The 25,611-nt window shown below is 38.4% G+C and overlaps 1 protein-coding gene across 1 annotated transcript in view; it reads right to left on the reverse strand.

The window, feature by feature from the left end:
- KCNU1 (potassium calcium-activated channel subfamily U member 1) overlaps positions 1-25,611 on the reverse strand; it is a 96,917-nt gene that overhangs the window by 41,584 nt on the left and 29,722 nt on the right. Inside the window, 6 exon segments of the mRNA XM_032228754.1 lie at positions 12,864-13,001; positions 13,169-13,255; positions 17,826-17,894; positions 18,736-18,848; positions 21,344-21,496; positions 24,756-24,825. Of these exon segments, the coding sequence (XP_032084645.1) occupies positions 12,864-13,001; positions 13,169-13,255; positions 17,826-17,894; positions 18,736-18,848; positions 21,344-21,496; positions 24,756-24,825 (630 nt within the window).

The following is a 25,611-nucleotide window of genomic DNA, read 5'->3' on the forward strand; positions in this document are numbered from 1 at the left end:
CAACCATAACTCTTGCTGGAGCACAGGGACTCATCAATTATGATGCAAGAGCCGAGGTGGCGCAGTGGTTAGAGTGCTGTACTGCAGCCACTTCAGCTGACTGTTATCTGCAGTTCGGCGGTTCAAATCTCACCAGCTCAGGGTTGACTCAGCCTTCCATCCTTCCGAGGTGGGTAAAATGAGGACCCAGACTGTGGGGCGATATGCTGACTCTGTAAACTGCTTAGAGAGGGCTGAAAGCCCTATGAAGCAGTATATAAGTCTAACCGCTATTGCTATTGCTATTTGACTCCTTCCTCGAGCTCAGCTTGGTCATCTCCTATATAGCCATTGTGAAACTATAGATCATCTCTTCATTGTCAACTTTTTGATCAAGACTTGTTTGGACTAAAATGAACAAGAAATGAAGTGCTACAGCTTCCTTCTTGTGATGTCACCACCCTTTACAGTGACTTCAACATGCAGTCCCAACAACAGCAGGTACAAATATATAGTTAAATTCTAATCCAAATTTACTATGGTGATTTCAGATTTTCTTCACCCATCAAACTAGACCTCATATTTGTATTCGCTTAGAGGGAAAAAAAATAAATGGAATAACTTGAAAAAAATTAGTAATGCAATTATCTCTTTCTCCCTACACTACCTTCCCCCCAAAAAAGTCTATAACCTTTATAGCTTTCTGATCTATAACTGTTTTCAAATATTGTAGATCAGCCCATTCAGCAGGTAAAAACCAATCAAATGGATTCCAATTCCTGGAATGAAAACTCTAAGAATACTAAGTTTCTAATTTGGCGTCCCCCTTTTTTTAATGTGCTACTATTTGTTGCCCAACTGAAGCCAAGTGTGTGGGATGCCCCCTCCCCGAAAATATATCAAAAAATGGATGCATTGGGAGCTTAAACGGAAAACTCTGTAAAAGGAAAACAACATCATTATCAAGAACAAAACTTAATGCCCTTAAGAAAGCAGAAAGGGAAATTGTGACAGCCAGTAATCATCACTGACAACATTGTCAGCTGGAAGACATTCTTGACAACTCTTCATTGTATTTGGCCACTGCTAATCAGCTTGAATAGAGTGGTTAATTAGTAAATTAATTTAATTATGGGTAGTGCTTGTCTATAGAATGGTGGGGATCTGGATCGGGCAAGGAAGCCTTCTATTCTATTTTTCTTCATTAAGATGCTCACATGGGAAAATTCGGAGACTGATCATTGCCTTATTTTTATTAATGAGAACTTGGTTCTTTTCTGATAATTTGTCTGGGATAAATGTCATAACTGGGTGGAGTCAGGAATTCCCACCCTCCAATTCTCAGCACACTACTTTTAACATTGTACAAGCCATGATCATTTCAAATGAAGGATTTCAAAAGCTCAATTCAAACATGAGAGGACATGAAACTGGGTAAAGGTTGGGATTCTGCATTGTCTGATTCTTCTATTCATACCTTTTCTCTCCGTCCTTTGCTTTCCCCACCAGGCAGATTTGAAAGGGACTAATGTTCATATGTACTTCAATCTGTCTAACTGTGAGATCATGAATTATGCCAAATGATTCAGGTACATCTAAGCTCATTTTTCTTCTATTAGAGGCAGGGAAGCTGAAGTCACAGAACCACAACTACACTTTTTTGTCCTTGTGAAACCATCTCCCACCCTTCTGACATTTTGAGATGGAAGCATCCACAAAATAAAATTTAAACATTAAAATATGCTAAACCTAATAAAAAGAGGGAGGAAAAATCTTGTCTTTCCAGATCCCAAGAGGGGAAACAAGTTAGATAATCATGATTGAAATTACTTACATGTCTACCGTAAGTCTCTGTCTACTGTGACTCTTGCAATTCAACCATGTGTCCCGACCCAGAAGGAGTTCCCCAGTTCTGCTTTCATTCTCTTTGTTCCATGCAGGAGGGAGTAGATATAGGGGATACAGCTAGCCAACCAGACCCTATTCTTTAGCCACTTTCAATCTCTCCACATGTGTATAAATATCAATTTAAGCTGTAAATAACTTCCTTTTATGATCTATGGTCTCTTTTCAATATAGAGTCCAGGCAATTGGATGGAGCTGCATGTTCACTGGCCAGATGTTCTATAAAGAGTTTGCAGCAGATATTTTTTCTTTGCTAGGAAAGAAACATCTGCCACTACATAGGATTGAAGGCAAGTGCCTTCACCACTTAGGCCACCACACCACTCAACCCAAATTAAGCTACAATGATTGATGCAAATGTACCAGAGGAACCAGGGTAGAACCATAGAGAACCATAGAGACAGATATATCGGATATGGGTAATTATTATTTTTCTCTCTACATGTATGCACCTGACTGATATGTTACTTGCATGAATCACTTTGGTATGTTAATATAAATTTTGTATAGATTCACATTGCATGGATTCTTTATATAGAACAACTGCTCATATATAGGTATCTAATTGATTTTAATTATGACTGGGATTGGGGAAGCATAGGATCACCATTTGGGATTAGAAATAGAATTCTTCCTTTGCTCAATACCACATCCTACAAATGAGTAATTCATAAGCAAATTGCCTTACAACACACCGCACAGATGGGAGGAAAATGAATGATAGGGAGGTTACCTAATAGAATTTGTGGGTCAATGAATATCCAGTGCATACAGTATTAGTGTGATAAAAAATCAGGTATTTTGACTTCCTTCAAGTCATAGTGGAAAATCATTAAAAGGTGGGTGCGGAATAACTTGACCAGAAAAATGAGTTGTCATATAATGTTGATCTACCTTTTTACAATACGCAATTTGCATAATTGCTTCAAGTTTCTTTTTAACAAGGTATGACACTACTATCTACTTTTGAATGCATCCTTCCCTAATACTTGCTGATTTTATACAATACTTTACAGGAATGGATGCCTAAGTTAATAAGCAGGTAGGAACTGAATTCTGTACAGCATTACTCAAAAGTGTCTTTTATGAGGTAGATTGCATTTTTGTCATTCGGACACTAAATATAGGAAATGTTCATAAGAAGGAAATAAAACAAAGAAGGCAAATAAGATACATTAGATATTGAGGAGCCAGGTTCCTGCTAGATAGGAATTATTTTATGTTATTTTAGTTATCCCAAAGGTGGTTTTCAAAAGAAAACTGGACTTTCTTTGTTTTCACTTGAAGACATTTTGCTTCTCATCCAAAAAACTTCTTCAATCCTTCATTCTCTACCATTCAGTCAGAACTGAAGGAGCTTCTTGGACAAGAAGCAGAATTGTTTCAAGGGAAAACAAAGTCCCGGTTAACATTAGCAATAGCATTTAGCCTTATATACCCCTTCACAGTACTTTACAGCTAGTGGTTGGGTTTCAATTTTTTTTTAGAACCTCTTCTGTAGGTGTGGCCTGCTTTGTGGGAGTGGCTTGTCAGCCATGTGACCGGGTGGGAGTGGCCAACTTGTAAAATGAGGTGAAACTCACTTAACAACGCTCTTGCTTAGCAACCAAAATGTTGGCTCAGGAACTCTGGCATTTGAAGCATGCAAGTCTTAAAGCTGTCAAGTTACAAGATCCTTGCACCGCTAACCCTTTAGAAAAAAACCTCTAGGGGTGTTCAAACTTGACAGCTTTTAAGACTTGTGGACTTCAACTCCCAGAATTCTTCCTCTTGCTCTCATCTTGATGATGTGCAGACGGGTGGGGAGAGGGAGCTGGAACTGGTTCTAAACGGCACAATAGATTTGTGGAACCTCTTCTATAGAAGAGGTTAGAAACTGACAGGAACCCACCCCTGTTTACAGCCCTCTCTAAGTGGTTTATAGAGTCAGCATATTGCCCCCAATAATCTAGGTTTTCATTTTACTGACCTTGGAAGGATGGAAGGCTGAGTCAAGTATCTTTTGAAAAATCACCTTTGATACAACCATGACCTGGGTGACTTATTGTTGATTTCTCTTTATAATTTTACATGTTAAAATACTTTATGAAACGTTAGATGTTATCACACTTTATGTTATTTTAATAATACCAAATACCAAAATCTGCTAAACTGTTCACGATTTTTTTCCAGCAAAGGGACATAATTTTTTCCCACTTAACTTCCAGCTTGTGTTTCTTAGAGCCTTAATTTCCTTCTTAATCCTCTTTCAATCTGTTTAACTTGAGTCCCCAATCAGTAATTCAATAAGGGCCATTATGATATGATTTATGATATGTGTGTAAATCGTTAGAATTACTCTGGGTTATTAAATATAAAGTAAGCATTGCCGGGAGGGGTCTGTCATTTTCCACATCCTCAACACAGAATTAGGAAACTGACCATATTATAAATAGGCAGGTTTGCACAGTTAACTGGGCAGAACTAATAATTAGCTAAACTCTTTATGCATCTGGATTAGTCTGAGTAAATTTAGGTAATCAACTTTTCCCCAGAGCAGTGTACAAGGAAATTCTATCTGGATATATGGGTTTTGCTGTGTAAAACATTTAAGGAATATTGGTTGATAAGTAAATCATGTGAACATCCCATGTACGTATATGTACATATATATCTGTTTTTGTCTCTCCTGTTCTATTTTCTAAAATAGTGTAGAGGAAAAGTGTTTTTTTTTTTTTTTCTTTTGTGGCCAAGCTCAGGATTCTTTTTTTTCCCCTGCAGAAAATCAGAGTACATGGGGACACAATGCAAGAAAATATTCCTGTGATGGGGAAAAAAAGGAAGAAATAAACAAAGTAATGTTCTGTATCTTATACAGTGCATATTGTCTTTCTGCTATTCAACCATGCTTGCCTCCCTCTCTCTGAAAAAAGAAAGATGACAGATAGATAGATAGAGATAGAGATATGTAGATAGATAGAAGATAGATAGATAGATAGATAGATAGATAGATAGATAGATAGAAATAGAGATAGAGATAGAGATATGTAGATAGATAGATAGATAGATAGATAGATAGATAGATAGATAGATAGATGGATGGATGGATGGATGGATGGATGGATGGATGGATGGATGGATGGATGGATGGATGGACGGACGGACGGACGGACAGACGGACGATAAATGTCGGACAGATGAATGTCAGACAGGACAGACAGTTTGGAGGCCTTATATGAGTTTTGATTTGCCCATCTGCTTCAAGATATAAATAAATAATAAATAAATAAATAAATAAATAAATATAAATAAATAAATAAATAAATAAATAAATAAATAAATAAATAAATAATGCAAAGGCTTTCCAAGATGCTACATTTAAAAGATAGGAAAATGATTCCATAGTCTAAAAAAAATCAAAGTTGAAATGGCTTTTATAGTCCCATTCTGGGCAGGGGGTGGGTGGGTGGGTGGAAAAGTCTATTGGCACTGAATCAATTATACCCCACCACATCCTGTAAACATTATGTAGCACTGATTGACAGATCTCCTTCATATGTCAATTCACATGCTTCAAGGTACAGCTCAAGTAATAAGATTTGCAAGTGTTACTTAATTTGCTCTTTTGCTTACTAACTTGAAATCATTTCCTCCCCCCCCCGACCCATTTCTCAGCAAAGCAGCCCCAAATTCACAAATGATTGAAGAAAAGACACCCGTGATTACATTCCTACAGACATTCATGAAAGAAACCAATCCTGTCTTCACTCATCTGGAATAGACCATGAAAGATCTTCATGATATGGAAGACACAAAGAAACTCTCTAACATCTCCAGCTGATGTCTCTCTTCTAGTCTATTTATCTCGCACGGGTCCACCACCGGAAGAATAGGGGCAGCTAGAATTTTCTCAGATCCCATTGTGAGATAAAAGCCAGAGGAGGTCAGACACTAAAGCCATCTTTGTGTGTGTGTGTGTGTGTGTGTGTGTGCATGTGTGTGTGTGTAGGCTTTCTGTAATGTCACAACACATTAACTAACCCTGTCTGTCTTCCCTTTCTGGAGAACAGAGTTTACACTTGTCCTTCACACAAATAACCCAAGGGTGGGAATTATTCAAAAGCTCATGTTTGACACCCCATCTGTTCATTTCTGACAGCGATATATAATGTAAAGCTATAAAAACTTGAAAAATAATGCAACATAAAAAAGGGATTGACTCCGGCTCCAAGAGGCCATAAACGGTAACAAATACCACTGTGTGATTTATTTTGTGCTGTAATCTTACAGTAAGTCATCTTTCAGACATTTCCCTGTGACAGGTTTAATAATATTAATGCCCAGAGCAATCCAAATCATTGCCAATAGACATTATTTATCAAGCTGCAATCCAAGTAATGAAATTCTATAAGCAATAATGTAACATGTTAAAGTGAGCTAATAAACAAGTCAGCGGAGAAATATTACTTCAAAGAATTCTTCCCCTGCTCTCGCTAATCCATCCCTGAATGTTATATGGCCAAAATGCAAATCTTCCTTCTCTTTTGTGATTTATTACTCCAAAAATATCAGTGACCTTTCTGTACACTTCGGCACAGCCTCCCCTTCACATTCATAAGAATGCATCACATTTGCCAGATTAAGGAAAGGCAGAGTGCTTAGTTCTAGTCTCACCCCTATCCAAACTCATCCCACGTCCCACTTGCCTTGGATCGGGATGTGATGGATAGTATCAAAGAATAAATCTTAAGAGCTGGGGATTTATGAAAGACTGACACACCTTGACAATCAACAGGTACTTAGGAATAATTATCCAGATGTTAGATAAATTTCAATTAAGAAGGAACACAAATTTGGGTGGGGTTCTCCTTTAGAAACAACCAAGAATACATTTTCTCTTTCATCTATGTTCTTTAATCTTATTTTATATTGGCAGAGGTTGGGTTGGAAGCTTTTTAACGAGAGAGAGAGAGAGAGAGAATGTATTTCTGCATCCATTTTATGTTCTTGTGTGTGAAATGACAATCCCATCATCTAAACTAAAACACAACCAAAAGAAATCTGGAAAGCTTAATGGCGTCACCAAAGATGATTAACTAAATTTAGAAATAAAGGGACTATCCTTATAAAACAGCTATGGTTCTTTTGGTTATAAAAGAATGACCCTGCTATGACTTGTAGAACAAATTATTCCACAAAGAGAGAGAACAGAAAGAAGGAGCAGGAGAGAGAGAAACATTCCACATTTTTCCCATAGTTTTGCCAGATTTTTGGCAGGGACACATAAAATCTTATAAAATTTGTGAGTTTGTAAACATTTTAATTAAAACTAATAATGTTGGTATCTGCTAGACAAACAGGAACAAGTATTGTGATAGTACCTCCGGGCAATGGGCAGGCAGATGCTGAACTATAATGATGCTCTTCAAAAACTATGTGGTGCAGAAACCCATAAAAAATAAAACACTAGGAACTGCTGATTTAGAAAAGCAAGAACTTTACGAAGGAAATAAGAGAGTGAAGAAGATGATGACTCCTATGGTTATTTAGTGAAATGTTTTGCTGCATTTCAACAATTTTCAGATAAATATGTATAAAACTGCAGCTTGGGTGTAAGAATGTCCAACTGCATGCTGAATATCTATCTATCTATCTATCTATCTATCTATCTATCTATCTATCTATCTATCTATCTATCTATCTATCTATCCATCTATCCATCTATCATCTATCCATCTATCCATCTATCCATCTATCCATCCATCCATCCATCCATCCACCTACCCACCCACCCACCGACCCACCTACCTACCTACCTACCTACCTACCTACCTATCATCATCTATCTACTTATCTATCTTTCTATCTATCCATCCATCCACCCACCCACCCACCCATCCATTCATCCATCCATCCATCCATCCACCCACCACCCACCCATCCACTATGTTTCCCAAAAATAAGACCCATTCATTTTTTTCATTTTTGGTCACCAAAATAAGCACCAGGGTTTATGGTTAGGATTTGGATTTGGGGTGGAGGTTAGGATTTTGCATTGTACCCCCACACCACTCCAGAGCAGTCACAATGCCTTCACTAGCCTGCTTTTCTGCTCCATTCCCTATCTATCTATCTATCTATCTATCTATCTATATCTATCTATCTACTCTATCATCTATCTATCTATATCTATCTATCTATCTATCTATCTATCTAATGTTCTACAAATTAGTATAGAACCACCAACATTTATGCAAACAGTTTTAAAATTCTACAAAGTTCCAGATCATTAATGTCATGTCTAGTAACCCTGATGGGACAATTCCAGGTCTTGGAGTCATGTCCTTTGCTGTAGATCTGCCTCATTTGATGACCGGGGTTAGATTCCAATGGTCAAAGGAGCAATGTTTTCCCATCATATTTGTTCTCCTCTTGTGAGGGCTATAGAACATCTGACTTGCTAATCTGCTCCACTTTTAAGTTAAACAGCTGCAAAGAATTCAGCAGACTTTGTAATCCCGAGGTGTAATCCAACAGTATGGAAACTTGCTTCTCTTAAATACCTCCCTCTGGTATAATTGACTTTTCATGCACATTTTAATAATGATATTTCAGCAGGTTGAGAAAGGGGTTTCCCCTCCTTCCTTTTTTTGCTTCAGATTATGTTATGGGCAGAAATGGGAGGGGTGTTATGAACTTAATGATTCCCTTTTTAGTCAAATCGGCATAATGCAGTAGTATGGATAATTTTATTCATGCCCTTTAGGGTGAGTTTCTAATCTACTATGTCCCCCAGTCAAAATTGTTGTCAACAAATGGCTATGGACAACCTGCATATTTTTCCCCTTAGTCAAACAGCAGCTGAGAAAGGGGGATTTCAAACAGTGCTAAAACAAGAGTGAGAAACAATAGTCCCTTATCCTTGTGTGCGGTTCCTATATCACTCCGTGGTCATTACAGTTGAATGTTAGCAATATAATTGTTGAAAATTGGCACCAGTTTCCCACAATTTTGAATTAGGAACATATGGAAACTATAGTATAAATGTTGAAAACACTTATAAAGAAGGAGAAGAAGGAAGGGCAAGGGCAAGGGGGAAAGGGGGAAAGGGGATGAAGAGAAGGAGGAGGAGGAGAAGAGGAGGAGGAAGGCCAACCTTGCTCATTTTAAATAACTGATTTATTTTTTGAAGCCTACAACAGCATAAAAATGTTCATCATAGCTCCAAAGTTCACAAAGATGGTATGCTTCTATTTTTTTCTTTCTCCTGGCTGTATGTGCTAGGTATCTCACACACAATTACTAGACAAAGGTACAGTTATGACAGAAGATGAAGGAGTCCCTTGGTGTTTGCAGTTGTTCTAAATCTTAATCCATAGTGCCATTGTGCATGGAAATGTGTGTTTTAAGATAATTACTCTCACTAAAAAAACCACTGAAGATGGAGGATCTGCCTAGAAGGGAGTGAGAAGCTCCTTATTAGCTAGGTTTGAATCAGTGATGGGATTCAATAATTTAACAACTGGTTCTCTGCCCTAATGATTTCTTCCAACAATCAGTTCACCAAACTTCTCAGAAAGTTAACAACCGGTTCTCCCGAAGTGGTGCAAACTGGCTGAATCCCATCACTGGTTTGAACGCAATATGATTGGGATGTTCTTTGAAACATGGCATGACATTATTTTCAAATTACTTTCCATTACTAGTGAAAAACTGCCCATAATCTCCAGCCCCTTTTAACCATCAAAGGTAAGTACCTAAACAACTTCTAAGATATAAAGAGAAGCAAAAACCTATTTCTCTTGTTTTATTCTAGCTCAAAAAATGGATTTGTATATAAGGAGAACTCTGTTTAACTCTCTTACCTGGGGAAAAAATCCAAGAAAGAGAGAATCCCAAAGGATCGTGAACGTGCTATAACTTCATCTGAACGTCTCAATTACTGTGCATGCTTGATGTCCTTTCTGAAATGAAAATTATTAAGAGGAGATTCCTTCTTTCCTTCAGGTCAACAGTTTATGTTCTGCTGAAGCTATCCCAGCCATGTACTCAGAGCAAGTACATGAAGAAATTCTTCTAGTAATGCTAAATTGCTAATCTACTAGTTTACCCAAGTTTATAATATTTATCAATACAGGCAACATCAAGAAGTCTTTGAAAATGTTTTCCTTCTCTCCTCCTCCTCCCTAATATTATATCTACATAGTACTTAACTGTTCTGTAAAAGACATTCAGCTTTACTAATTAGAGATTCCAAAGAAAGACAACCGAAGTTGCAGTTGGAAGTAACTGACCTCCTGAAGGATTGGGATTACTATATCCCTGAGTAAATAGATTTAAAAATATCAGGTGGAGAATGAAGATGACCAAGAAAAATAAACAATAATCTTGCTTGCAAGTTCATAAGTCAGTGGACATTGGCCCTAGTGATCAATGGCTGTCCCTGACTGGTTTTTCTGTTGGTTTTTTTCATGGCAGAAAGAATAGAAAGTAAACAGCATTGATTACAAATTTCTCCTGGTGAATGCTAGACAAATTGCCCGGTTCTTCTGAAGAGTATTGCTGTGGTTATATCGATCATAGAATTTAAAGAAAAGCCTGCAGTGTATATGTTCCCAGACCTCAGTTTTTCTCATTGCAATTCTGTGCAATTTGCAAAGGGAATGAAGAAGCTAAGTCATCAGCAAGACTTGCCTGCATCTGCCGTTCAGTTAAGAGATGAAAAGATTATTCATAAAAGAAAGGGCCTTGGATAGCATTTACTTTGCAGGAGACATTGGACTTGTTAGAGCTCGAAACTGCATGGAAAACAACTATCCTGGAGGAGCAACTCAGACTGAACTTGTGTGCTTGAGAATGTAAGACACAAGGAGCCAACTGAAGTGCACCCATAATGCCATTTCCACTTAGGACTGAGTGATAGGAAGAAAACCCTTTCCTTTCCTCCCCTCCCCTTCCTTTCAGAATCACCAAGAAAGAAATTGTCATGGAATATTAGGAGACTTCCATCAATATCTTACAGGTGTATGATTACTGAGTCTTTTTGACATTAGCAGCCTGTTGCAGAACATTAATCAGTCAGCAACTGCATGTTTGACTAAGAGTGACTAAAGCAGTCCTTGCCTTCAGGACAACAATTACTGGGCAGAATACCGTAGATAGAAGTCTTTAAGCAGTTGTGATCTAGTCATGAATGTGTTAGAATCTCCTTCCAAATGGAATGCATAACTATCAATGGGTGTTTTACTACTTAGCAAGAATATTTTCCCATGCTTCTTTATATGGTCTTTTGCAATCTAAAAAAAATTGAAATAGAAGAATGTCTGTGCACATCATCGATGAATTATTTTTTCCATGTTTTATTAGAGTTATTCTTAGAACTTGCCCTCTCAATGATTAATAATTGTCTTGAAAGATGATGGTCAGAAAGCATCTAAATAATCTGCCCCATCTTTCATGAAGGCTTTCTTTTTTTCTTTTATTTTCATTTTTCTTCTCTTTTCTTTCCTCTTCCTCTGCCTTTGCCTCCACCACCTCTTCCTTCCTTCTTTCCTTTCTTCCCTCCCTCCCTCCCTCCCTCCCTCCTTCCTTCCTTCCTTCCTTCCTTCCTTCCTTCCTTTCTTTCTTTCTTTCTTTCTTTCTTTCAAATTAATGTAGATTTCTGGTGACTGACTGGGCTAGTTACCCTCCCTTTTTGGCAAGATTACAGAAGTCATTTTCCCTTGCCTCCTTCCTAAGGCTTAGAGTGGGTGACTAGCCCAAGGTAACCCACATGGTAGTACACTAGTACATACCATCTAGTCTGGTGCCTCACCCACTACACCAGACTACTTCAGTGTGAAGGCTATTACTGTATATATCTATCTAATTAACAAATACTTATTTTTCATCCACAAAGTTTTTTTTTTTCCTCCACTCATTCTCTGGATGCTGTAGAATAGTTTGCTATTTTAGACTGTTAGAATACATGTCTCCATTACTTAATAGGATTCTGATTGACTGTACCTTCTGATCCAAAACAAATCCTAAGGTTGCTTAGGATTCCTCATGATGTTCTCTCGGATTCAGCTGAGGCATTAAAAATCAGGGTGAATGCAAACAATTGAAAATATGAATAGACAAAGGATAGGGTGACATTTAGAACATTTCATCAGAGTTGGAAGGGACCTTGGAGGTCTTCTAGGTCAAGCAGGAGATCCTGTACCATTTCAGACTGAACATGGCTGCCCAGTCTATTCTTAAAAGCCTCCAATGATGGAGCATCCACAACTTTTGAAGTCAAGCTGTTCCACTGTTTGATTGTATTACTGTCAGGAAATGGATTGCTTCGGTCTTGGTTGGCTTCCATCCATTGTTTCTTGCCTTCTGGTGCTTTGGAAAATAAGTGACCTCCCCCCTTTCTTTGTGACAGTCCCTCAATTATTGGAACATATTTAACATGTCACCCATAACCTTCTTTTTTACTAGCATACATTTTAGCCTCCAACACTCTAATCATCTTTGTGCTTTTCTCTGCACTTTGTCCAGTCTCAACATATTTTTTATATGTGGTAACCAAAACTGGAGTGTAGTATTCCAAGTGTGGTCTTACCAAGGCCTTATAAATTGGTACTACTACTTCATATCATCTTGATTCTACCCCTCTGATAATGCAGTCTAGGATTGCATTAGCTTTCTTGGTAGCTGCAGCATACTGCTGACTCTTATTTAACTAATTGTCCACTAGGACTCCAAAATCCATCTCACAGTTACTGTTCTTGAGCCAAATGCCTATTTTGTAGCTGGAAAACACTTGCCACCCAATGTGGTCTGCACAGGACCTAATGATGAACTATGATATTTTATGATTAAGTAAATGCCTCATCCATGAGAATTTCACCCACATTTTCTGCTTCTTAAAAAAATCAGAAATGATTTCTTTTTCATAACATGGCATGAGAATAGTAAAAAGAAATGCAGAAGACTTATGTTGCATGACACCAGCAGTTATCTATCAATACATTAAAGCTGCTGAAATGAAAATTAAATTACCAGTATCTGGGATTGGATGTTTTATACTTTTTCTTTTGCAACGACATTTCGCAATGTGCTCAGGATTGGTGATCCCACTGTGGCATTGTGTACAATAATAATAAGCTCTGGATAATAAAAGGGAAACAAAAAAAATTGGATTAGACAAAAAAGCTGAGAAAACAGACAAGATAGCTTTATTTCATTTCTTTATGTTCGGTGGTAAGAAACTACTTTTCAATACAACAACCCCCCCCCCCCCCCCCCAATGAATGGATATAATTAAAGAGATTACCTTTTCAGTTCTCGGGTAGAGGCAGCAATGAAAAAGCCCATTGTGTTGTATTGGAGTTTAATTTCAGAAGGTGGGTTGATCAGGATGCTATTGTCAAATAGTATATTAATGATATATGTCAACATGGCCATTATTCCACTTAACGTACTATCTGCAAAATACATCTAACTCATGTAAGAAGAAAGTAAAGTTGGTGCTTAATAGGGAAGGCAAAATACGCACAGCATGACTTTTACAAATTTTTCAATGCTTTAATAAAAGGTCTCCTCTGGGGACACATGATCAGGAGAGTGAGGCAGAGAATTAGTTAATTAATCATATGCATACTTATATAGCCATCTCTCCTCTCATCCTCAAATTTGAAGCTCAGGGTTGAAATGAGGGCTCTTTGGCGCTCCTAAGCATGGTTATTTTCTTGCAGATGTTTGATTATCCAAACTAGGTAACATCATCTGTGCTAGTCATCATCATTACCATTGATTATGTTACCAAACTCAGAGAGAACCAAGGACCCATCATTTCAACCCTGAGCTTTAAATTGGAGGAGGAGGAGGAGGAGGAGGAGGGGGGGGGAGGAGGAGGAGGAGGAGGGGGAAAACAGGAAAAAAAGATTGATGATATTGGAAGCATTATGTGCCATTATCCAATTGGCTCTTGGTGGGATTTTATTTTTTTCCACAGCTTCCACAGATCCTGCCTATTTTTCTCAATTCCCAGTAAATTTAGCTTATATTCAGATTTAGGGAAATCATGTTGATGATGGAGTCCTAACCTCCTTTACATAATTTCTTTTCAATATTCTATTGGGTCTAAAAATAAAAATGTATTCAGAGTGCCAATTAAAACCCATTGACTTTATGTGCTTCTGTCTTTTCAAACCAAATAACTGAGTCTGCGTGAAAATTCAATTTGAAATTCACTTTCAATAACATGCCAGCTTAGTATTATCTGCAAATTTGTTACATTCTTCTATTCCTTCATCTGTCATTTATGAAGTTATTGAAAAGCACTGGAACTAAGACAGAACCTTGTGGTACCCCACTGCTTACTTCCCTCCATGTAGACATAGATCCATTAGACATGCCATACTAAGAGTTTGGAATAAATATAAACAAGGCTCTCTACAAAGTTGCCCCTTTGGGGGGGCACCCTGGGAAGTTTTCTTTAGAAAAGAAATGGTGGCAAGCCAACTGGTTGATGAATGATAAAATTTTATCTTTTAACTCGGGTGACCCAATCTTAAGGCCAAGAGAAGAACTCGAATCAGAAGGTTCTTTGTCATTAGTTTATTTAACAACAATTGAAATAAAGATTTAAACTGGATAAAAAGTGCTATGGATTTGACTTTGTTAAAAATGAATTGGGAAATTTTATTATGTGAAAATGATGAACGTATTATTGCTAAGATCTATACAATGTTATTGAAATTGAATTTGAAAAATGAATACATAAAACATTGTATGATTCAGTGGGCAAGGAGTTTTGGATATAATATGATGCTTGAATAATAGGAAAATATGTGGACAAAGGGTTTAAAATTTACATTAAATTGTAATGTAAGGGAAAAAAAATCAAGGAAACAGTGAGTCCACTAAAGAGAGAAGACAAGGAAGTAACAGGCAGGAGAGAGAAAGCAGAGCTGCTCAACTCATTATTTGCACCAGTCTTCGGAAACTATAACCCAATCTACCAAAAACATAACTGTAAAAGACAGACTAGAAATAAATGTTAAAATAAGCAACAGCAAAAAAAAAACCCAATAAGAGAACACCCATCTGATCTTGATGAATACAAAACACCAGGACCTGATGGATTACACCTCAGAGCTCTAAAGAAGCTGGCAGATGCTATCTCAGAACCACCGTATCACATCTTTCAAAAATCTTGGAGCACCCGGGACCTACCAGAGGACTGGAAAAAAGCTGATATGGTCCCCATCTTCAAAAAAGGAGGGGGGGTGGAAACAGACCCAGGAAACTACAGACCAATCAGCCTAACATCAATATCCAGGAAGATACTGGAAATGATAATAAAAAGCATATGTGCCAACATCTAGAAACAAGTAAAGTAATAACTAGCAGATGGCATGGGTTTGTTAAAAACAGATCATGCCAAATCAATCTTATTTCACTCTTCAACATAGTGACTAAATTACTAGACTACTAGCAAAATACTGTGAACATAATATACTTAGACTTCAGCAAGGCATTCGACAAAGTAGACCATAACCTACTTCTTGGTAAGCTAGAAAAAAAGAGGGATAGATAGCATCACCATCAGATGGATTTGTAACTGGCTGACAAACTGTATTCAACGAGTAGACCTTAATGGGTCTACGTCTAGGCCCAGTACTTTTCAATATCTTCATGAACGACTTAAATGAAGGAATAGAAGGGGAACTTAGCAAATTTTCAGGTGATACTAAGTTGGCAGGAATAACTAACACCCTAGATGATAGGCTCAAGATCCAGGTGGATTTTGACAGACCTGAACACTGGGCCCTACCTAACAAAATAAAATTCAGCGTAGAAGAAAAAGTAAAGTCTTACACTTAGGCAAAAAAAACCAGAGGTACACATATAGACTGGGTGAAACCAGGCTTAATAGCAGTAACTGTGAGACGGATCTTGGAGTCTTAGTGGATAAGTCAGAAGTGTGCAGTAGCAGCCAAAACAGCCAATGCAATCCTAAATTGCATTAACAGAGGGATACAATCAAGATCAAGTGAGTTACTAATACCACTCTATAAAGCCTTAATAAGACCACACCTAAAATACTGCATCCAGTTTTGTTCACCACACTATAAAAAAGATGTTGAGACTCTAGGAAAAAGTGCAGGAAAAGCAACCAAGATGATTAGGGAACTGGAGACTAAAACATACGAAGAACGGTTACAGGAACTGGGCATGGATAGTCTAGTGAAGGGAAGGACCAGGGGAGACATGATAGCAGTGTTTCCATATTTGAGGGGCTGCCACAGATAGGAAGGGGTCAAGCTGTTTTCCAAGGTCAGACAAGGAGTAATGGATAGAAATTTATCAAGAAGAGGTTCAACCTAGAAATAAGGATAAATTTTCTGACAGTGAGAACAATCAACCAATGGAACAGAAGTTGTTTTCAAACTTTGCAGGAGCTTCCTCACTGGAGGCCTTCAAGAAGAAATTGGACTGCCATTTGTCAGAAATGGTGTAGAGTCTTCTGCTTGGGTGGGGGCGGGTTGGACTAGATGATCTACAAGATCCCTTCCAATTCTGTTAATCTGTCTGTTAAAATTTCTATGTGATGATGTATCATTGGTATTTAACATCAGATAAGTTATCTAAGATGTATAAAGGTATGTCAAATGAATGTTGGAAGTGTAAAAGTAAAGAAGGGACTTTTTATCATCTATGGTGGAATGCGATAAAGCAACAAAAAATTGGAATATGATTCATATTTTAATACAGAAAATTTTGAAAATAGAGATAAAGATGAAAGCAGAATTTTTCCTTTTGGGTCTAATGGAAAAAGATCTGGAGAAAAAAATTTGGCACTTTGCTACTATATATGTTGACAGCAGCAAAATTATTGTATGCACAAAAACGGAAAGACACTTTGATTCCTAACATGGACAAATGTTTGTAGAATTTGATGGAGTTGGCTGAAATGGTAAAATTGGGTATTTTGATTAAAGAAAAGAATATAAGTACTTTTATTTCCCATGGAGACGGCTTCTAAACTTTGTGCTTGAAGTGGAAAAGAATGAAACTTTGATTTGGGGTTTTACCGATTAGATTAATAGAATTTATAGAAATGGCTTGTTCATATTATTATGAAAAAACAAAAAGTTGTGATTTTATGTTAACGCCTTATTTTACTGCAATAGACAGAATCGGAAATCAATGTCTTTTTTTCTTTCTTTTCTTATCTCCCTCACTTCTCTTCCCCCTTTTTCTCCCCCTCATTTTCCTATTTATTTTCCTATTTTGTACCTTATTTATTTTATAATCCAATGAAATGTTAAACATGAAGAAAACATTTAGATCCTAGATAATCTCCAAAGTCTCTGAGTTATCTTTATAACCCTGCAATAAAGCATATTTCAGCGGAATGTATTTTTTTTCTTCTCCAGCCATACATTGTCACATATTGTCCAAGAGCCAAGGTGGCGCAGTGGTTAAATGCAGCACTGCAGGCTACTGCTAGATCAGCAGTTCAGCGGTTCAAATCTCACCGGCTCAGGGTTGACTCAGCCTTCCATCCTTCCGAGGTGGGTAAAATGAGGACCCAGATTGTTGGGGGCAATATGCTGACTCTCTGTAAACCGCTTAGAGAGGGCTGAAAGCCCTATGAAGCGGTATATAAGTCTACTGCTATTGCTATTGCTATTGCTATTGTCCTACACTAAGCCCATATCATAGTATATCTCAGTTCTGTAATGGATGAGATACAGATTAAATTTTCACAAATTAGAACTAAGATTTTAGGGTCACCCCCTCTACTCAATGAAATACTTTTCATTCAGTTATATAGTCCTACAGGCAGCAAACAAACATGACTTAAGCAAAGTTGAGGTATTATCAACCAATTCTTGGCAACATAATATGACCACAAACACATTCAAACAAAATAATGGGAGGAGTTATTAACCTGATACACAGAGAGGTTCAAGCATCACCTGTTTCCTTGTTTTCCAGCTCGAAAATCAATAGCAAGAAGTATGAGATCCAGCTTCAGAAAGCACAGTCTTAAACACAAAGAGATAAGTTCAGGTTCGAAAAAGGATAAACAAATAAAGAGGCAAGGCTATGAATATTGTCTCATTATTTAAAAAAATAAACAATATTTAATCTGGATGAGGTCTTATTTTTGGCTTTTTCAAGCATGATGGAAAACACCTAGGTAGAACTCTCTTATGATCACAATTCAGGCAAGGCATGGAATTGCAGAAAGCAGAACCTTAGATAGTTCTATCTCTGCTCTATTTGCTAAGTTTCTTCTCTATTAGAATCAATACCTATCTCTACAACCTTATATAGTAGCCAGCTAAAATCTTTATGGTGATCACCTACATCATCTCTGAAGGAACTTTAAAGAATTTGAATTGCATTGTTTTACTGCCATGGCTGGTACGATACAAGATGTGTCTGAAGCAAAATCTTTAAGCACAATGGAGAGTCTGTGTCTTCTAGCTTAGAAGGTTCCTGAAAGCATAACCAACTGATTTTCCTTTCCTCTGTTTTATAGTAAAGTCCAAACATTGGCAGGCATAAGCCTTGAATCTTATCAGAAATATGCCTTTAACATGCAAATGAATGTTCAGATCTCAGGAACTTGGTATACTGAGATCAAAGTAAGCAGATCTTCTAGGAATCCAAAATATGCAATCCAGAGTCTCAAATGAATACATTGTTGGGTTTCCATATTCAAATTTAATCCCTAGATGCAGCAATAACTCTATTCTTTCCTTATGTTGATTGGTTATCGTAGGTGAAAATCTGAAAATGTGTATGTGGCAAAGAAAATGGAATTTAAAGTGAAAAATTAAGAAAGTAGATTAAGGGAGCAGAGATAGTGGGGAATCTTACCGACAAATGTCTTTGAAGGACATGCCAACAAAATCATTGGAAAGAAGCTGAGTCATCACTTTATAGTCGTTGCCTTCTATTTCATGCTGGTACTTAATCCAAACATCCATATGCTATGTTTAAAAAAAAAACCAATTATTAACTGGATCCCCTGTGGTTGAGTTGTTATCTAAATTGGACACAAACCACTCTAACAATAATTCATCGTGTTAGTCCTTCAGATTAGAAATATCAAGTCCTTAATAATCAAGATGTCCCGAGAAAACTCTAGTGTTTCAATGAAGATTAAACAAAAGCAGGCATTTCAGTTCACACACACAACTAACAAGCAGAATGATTTGAAAGGTATAACAAGGTTTTGGTAAAAGTAGACAGAAATAAGTTGTCATCTGTCCTATAGGCCTGATTTTTCCCCCCATAAATATGGTAATAAAGATACATTAACTGAATTCTAATAGTGTGAAGGTGAAGGTTCTCCAAGCTTGTGGGTTGGTTTCTGAACATTTTGTTACCAGGCTAGGTAACATCTTCAGCAGAGTTTAGGGGAACTCTGCTGAAGATTTACCTAGCCTGGTAATGAAATGTTCGAAAACCATGTTCACAAGCTCAGAGAATTAACCTTTACCCTCATCCTATACCCGAGCTACAGATATTCACCACTATTGCAAATTTTAATAGTGTATCCCCACAAACACTGTCTTACATGTACATCTATTTATATATACATACATATATTTCCAGTGACGTGCGGTGAGCTTTATGGCTGGTGAGGCAGCTTTTTAGACTTGTGGACTTCAACTCCCAGAATTCCACAGCCAGGCATGCTCAGTTCCGATTTAAAGTGACAGCATTTTTCCCCCTTGCAAAATAAGTTTTCCCATTCTTTTTCTTCTCCCTCCCCCTCCTTCCTCCCTCTCTTCCTCCCTCCCCCCTCTCTCAAACACACACATGCACACAGAGAACTTGGATCCCTCTCTCACTCACTCACTCTCAAACAAACACAAACACAGAAGTTGGATTGGATATATTTTCCAAAGGCTTGAAAGCAGCTCCTTTGCCATACCCCGCCCCTTCCCCTGCTGCCTTCCGATCGGAGCCTTTGATTGCAGGTGAATCATGTTGCCTTTTCAAACTTGTAATGAGTGAAGCTGGGCTTATATACTTTTATCCACCAGCTCTGTGTGTGTGTGTGTGTCTGTGTCTGTGTCTATGTGTGTGTGTGTTTTTTTTTTTTTGAAAAGGCAACGTGGTTCTGCATGCAATCAAACTTTTTGAATTCCTCCCCCCTCCCCATACACGCACCTTTTCCAGCTGTTTCAGAGAGGATTTAAACTCTGCTTTGCCCTCATGAAAGGCCAGAGCTCTGAGTCAGACTGAGCTAGTTGCTCCCAGAGAACTCTAAAAAGCCTCTAAAAATGCCCTCTACAGGAGACGAGAGAACACGTGCCTCCTTTGCATATGAAATTTTCACTTTTTAACCCTTGCTTAACTCTTAAAAGGTGAAAAATTGCTTATGCACAGGAGGCCCATCGTTCTCTCGCCTCCTCCTATAGTTAACACTAAGCAGACTCCAAGTCACTGTGACTTGGAATCTGGCAGCAACTACCTTGGCATTAATTATTGTTTTAAAATTCTTTAAAATTCTTTCCTTTTCCTCATGACTGGTGAGGCCACGCCTCCCCTGCCTCTAGTGACTGCACGTTCCTGTACATTTCATTTTTATAGAGCACTTCATAGCAGTACCCTTACAGCTGCCAAGCAAAATAGTAAGACCAAATGGTAAAACAGTTCCACATTAATACTAACATCTAAGGAAATGATTGAAATAAACAAAAAGTTCAACTGGAGTTTGGAGTTCAACTGAAAACATCTGATTTTATTTTTTCCAATTCCCCAGGAAAATAGATGTCTGCTTTGAGGAAATTTATTTGAGAGGTTGCTGTCAATTTATTCAGGCATTTACCCAATAAGTTACAATTGGTGCAGAGTGCAGCAACGTGGGCAGTTTTGGGCCACCCCAAGAATGCTCCCTCTAGCACCACTGCTCCACGAGCTGCATTGATTATCAGTCTGCTTCCAGATGCAATTCAAAGTTTTGGTGATAACCTTTAAAGCCATTCATGGCATGGGTCCTTGAGGGACTTTCTCACCCCACTGGGATTGACCCATACCACTTGTGCCAGCAGAGGAGGCATGCTGTGGGTCCCATCCACCTGATTATTCCAGCTGGCAGGGTACAGGAGGAGGGCCTGCTGTTGATCCTGCATTCTGGAACATCTTGCCCCCCAATGTGAAGTTGGCCCCAGCCCTCCCATCCTTTCATCAGGGACTAAAGATCTAGATCTGCAAATTGGCCTGGGACCCCACTAGCAGAATAGCACATTGGAGATGGTTGATTGAGTAACAACAGATTCCACCTCCGTCCACTGCATCCCTGCCCTCCCCAGGCGTCCTTGGTTTTAATATCTGATTTTAACTGTATGTTTTAATTGTATATGTAATCGTAAGCTGCCTAGAGATACCCTACGGTAAAATGGGTGGTGAATAAATCAATACAATCAATAAGTATTGATTGGCAATGAGGTCAACATAGATTAAAGAGAAGTACCTCTATATCTTCTCTAATGAACAAGCTGGTCAACAGTGTGGACAAACCTGGCACCACACAACTCTGAGCTATTAATCCAAGCTTGAGTTCAGCAAAGCAGATGATACTATCGCCTTTTCTCCAGTTCCACCCAGGCAGTTTTGACAAGTAAACCTAATTCAGGAGGAAATAGAGAGCAGCATATAAAAAATAATTAATAACAGCAGAATCATACATTTGGAATGTCACCAGAGGGGGGAAAAACATAGTCCAAGAGTGTCATTCTTGGGAAGACTAAGGGATTATGATTATATATAGTTCAAATTTATTCACTCTCTTTCATAAATTATATATAATGGTATATTATATTTATGAAACGGTGTGCTAAGGTCTGATATATATAAATAAATATCAGCACAAATACAACAAAATGTAACAAAAAGGCAACAGTAAAAATATTGGGTTTCTGCCTGGATGGTCTCTTGTGATGAGCCGAAGGACAGAGAATGGAAGTAGTGATCTTCCTCCCATATTTGGGGGTTGTAAAAAATCTAATATATATATATATATAAAATAAAATTAGATCTGATTTCTAATTCATTTAGCATCAGGAACCTGTATAAAGTTGAACAAAGATTTGGAAAACATGAAATGTTTCATCATGATTTTCATCCATCGTGTTCGAAGAGAACCTTGAAATCTAACAGGTTGTGGGCTGTCCACGATGTGTCCACAGGTGGCTGGTAAGGCCTATTTGGGCACAAAATGTTGTGTCACATATCGGGCAGACATGTGTGGGCACCATTGTTGCAGCATTTGCAGCTCTGGCTTTTTGGAGTGCTGGCTTCTCTTGTGCTATGGTTGTTCGTCTGTCCTCAGATACCTGGCAGCCTTGGTGGATCAGTGTGTGCCATATTGATCAATCTTGTGCCAGGGTTTCCCAGGAGGTGGTGTCAATTTCCAGGGACTTGAAAGAGACTTTCAACATGTCTTTGTATCACTTCCTTTGTCCCCCGTGCGATCGCTTTCCTTGAGACAGCTCACCATAGAGGAACCGTTTGGGGATGCAATGGTCTGGCATCCTTGCAACATGGCCTTCTCAATGTGTCTGGGCTTTTATCAGCAGGGTGTAAACTGATGGCAGACCTGCTCGGGAGAGGACTTCTGTGTCTGGCACCTTGTTCTGGTATCCTCAGTATTCTACAGAGGCAGGTCTTGTGGAAGTGGTTCAATTGCCTCCTGTATACAGTCCAAGTCTCACTGGCATACATCAGGGTAGTTAGCACTACTGCTTGGTAGACTTTTGTCCCTTCACTGTGATGGTGGGCTCTTGGTGTTGGGCTTTCAGAGCTTGCTGATGCATCACTTCGGCCTTTTTTATGTTGATGAGGAGGCCAAAGTTGCTGCTGCAAATTTGTCCATGCTGGCTTGTATTTCCTGCTCTGATCCAGCATTCAGGGCACAGTCATCAGCAAAGAGGAGGTCACGTACCACAGTCTCCTTTATCGTGGTGACAGCCTGGATCTTTGCAGGTTGAACAATTTCCCATCGGTCCTGTATTTCAGGCTAACTCACTGAAACTGTTCTGGAAGGCATCTGACAGCATGGCTGAAAACATTATGCTGAACAAGGTCAGTGTCAACATGCACCCCTTGCTTGAGGTCATTTGTAACAGGAAAGGCCTCTGAAGCTTCTCTGTCATCCAGAACATGAGCCATCATACCGTCGTGGAACTGACGTACTATCAGGGCATCCAAATTTTGACATGATGCGCCACAGATCTTCATGACTGACAGTGTCAAAAGCCTTAGCGAGGTCCAGGAAGGTGGTGTACAATTTACGATTCTGCTTTTGAAACTTGGAACTCTTGGAGCTGTTGGACTGCAACGATCATGTCCACAGTGCCACGCTCTCTGTGGAGACCACACTTCATCTCGAGTAATAAATCCTGTTCCAGGTGATCAGTCAGGCAGTTCAGCAACCCTCGTGCAAGGATCTTGCCTGTGATGGAAAGCAGTGATATTCTTCTATGATTGTCACAGACTAGTTGATTCCCTTTCCTCTTGTAGAGGTGTACGATGGATGCATCTTTCAGTTCCCAAGGAATGGATCCTTGATTCCAGAAAGACTGGAACAGCTGAGTGAGTTTGTTGACAAGCACTGCATCATCATCATTATAAACCTCCTCTGGGATCATGTCAGATCCTGGGGCCATGCCACTGGACAGCTGGCTGATGGCCTGTAGAGCTTCAATTGTTGATAGTGGGGCATCCAGGATGCGGTTGATATCCACCTGAGGCATTCTATCAATCACTTAATTGTTGAGGGAAAATGAGCAGTTCAATACTGATTGGAAGTGCTCAGCCCATCACTGTAGAATCAGAGTTTTCTCAGGGATGAGAGTTGCACCATCTGAGTCCAGTAGAGGGGAGCTTCTTGAGGACTGAGGCTACACCATTTCAGACAAATGGTTGTCTAATCTCTTCTTAAAAATCTCCAGTGATGGTGCACCCACAACTTCTGGAGGCAACTTGTTCCACTGATTAATTGATCTAACTATCAGGACATTTCTCCTTAGTTCTAGGTTGATTCTATCCTTATTAGTTTTCATCCATTGCTTCTTGTCCTGTCTTCATGTGTTTTGGAGAAAAGCTTGATTCCCTCTTCTTTGGGCAGCTCCTTCTTCTTTGTGGGACTTCTTATACAAAGCTTGTATAATTGAATTGAATTTTTAAGTGGTTGCACCAGTAAGTGTGCTGCAGATCTCCCCTTTGTCTTAGTGGAAGTCCTCCTTACAACTTCCAACCAATTTTCCATTGCTCTATTAGTTGTACTGGTTACCAGTTGTCTTCCAGGTGCAATTTAAGGTGCCAGTTATCTTTAAAGCCCTAGACTGCATAGATTGAGATATCATCTTCATTCATTTCTGTAGAATAGATATCCTCCAGGTCCCATCTATCAAAAATGTCATCTTGCAGGATCCTGTAGGTATGCCTGCTTAGTTGCAAGATCTACCCTCCAGATATAAACTCCACCCCTGAGATTTATGTAACTCATACCCTTATGACATTCTAGTCCAGACTTTGTATAGGCCCTTTTAATTAGTCACTTTAGTTTTCTTTAATTGAAGACTTGGAAACTGTCTTTTCTCTTTTTATACTTGGAAACTTCCCAATGTCATTGAGGAATTGAGTGACATTGGATTTTAAAGAAATCAATATTGGAACCATAGAAAGAGATGGTGTATTTTTGCTTTACAATCTCTGCTGGTAGAAGGCTTAACCATGGGGTAATTCTACAAGACAGAAAAAAAGTTTTGCTTGGAAAATCTCAGTGGATGAAGTATGAGCTCTCAAGCTCATAATGAGTTGCTGTATAAAACGAGGGCTACCTCAAAGATACAAAAAGAAAGAAATTAGGAAAAAAATCCAACCTTGTTAGAAGACTGGATGATTTGTATTATGACTCTGGTATTTGGAAAATTATTTTTGATAGACAGTACCCTGCATGAAAAACAAAACTGTTGTTAGTCTATATTGTGGATAGGGGTGTGCCAGAGTATTAACGGTAAATAATATTAGCTAAACTAAATGAAGAGTGGAAATAAATTTGCTACTAGCTTAACTGATGAAGAGCAGCATCAAAAAACTTCACATTAGATTAGCTATGGTCATCTTTCACAGACAACTGAGCCCCAGTTTCCAGTCTTTAAGTTTTGTCACTTAAAATTGAAAGGTGCAGATGAGAAAATGCTTCTCCATTTTTATTGATTAGCAAGGGAGGGGATTAAAAAACCAGAATGTTGATGAATAAAAGTGCCGTTTAATACAGTTTGTTCTGGATTCCAAAAGAAGATAATTTCTAACAATATATAATCATTACAACATTTTTGCTTCCTTTTTCAGCTACTCAGATATATCTTCATGATTTGTATGCACTCTCACTCATATTCTTTGTCGCACACATACTTTTATACAAATGCAACAAAGTCCTTTAAATTCTAGGCTAATTAGAATTGCTACTTTTGCATCTGTCTTTCCTATTTCTCCCAACAAGGCACTCCAAAAAGATTATCTCTCTCTCCCTCCCCCTCTCTGTGTCTGTATGTCTGTCTGTCTGTCTGCCTGCCTGTCAGTCCCTCCCTGTCTCATATTTCAGGTACGCTAACTAAACTCCCAATAGCAAGAACCAATATTGGCTAATAAGGAGGACCACTGAAAGTTATAATTGGGCAACATTTGCAGAACCATTAAGAACATGACAAGACTGATGAAATTATTTAAAAGCAG

Source organism: Thamnophis elegans, chromosome 13 (genome assembly GCF_009769535.1).
Source record: "Thamnophis elegans isolate rThaEle1 chromosome 13, rThaEle1.pri, whole genome shotgun sequence".
Classification (NCBI taxonomy): domain Eukaryota; kingdom Metazoa; phylum Chordata; class Lepidosauria; order Squamata; family Colubridae; genus Thamnophis; species Thamnophis elegans.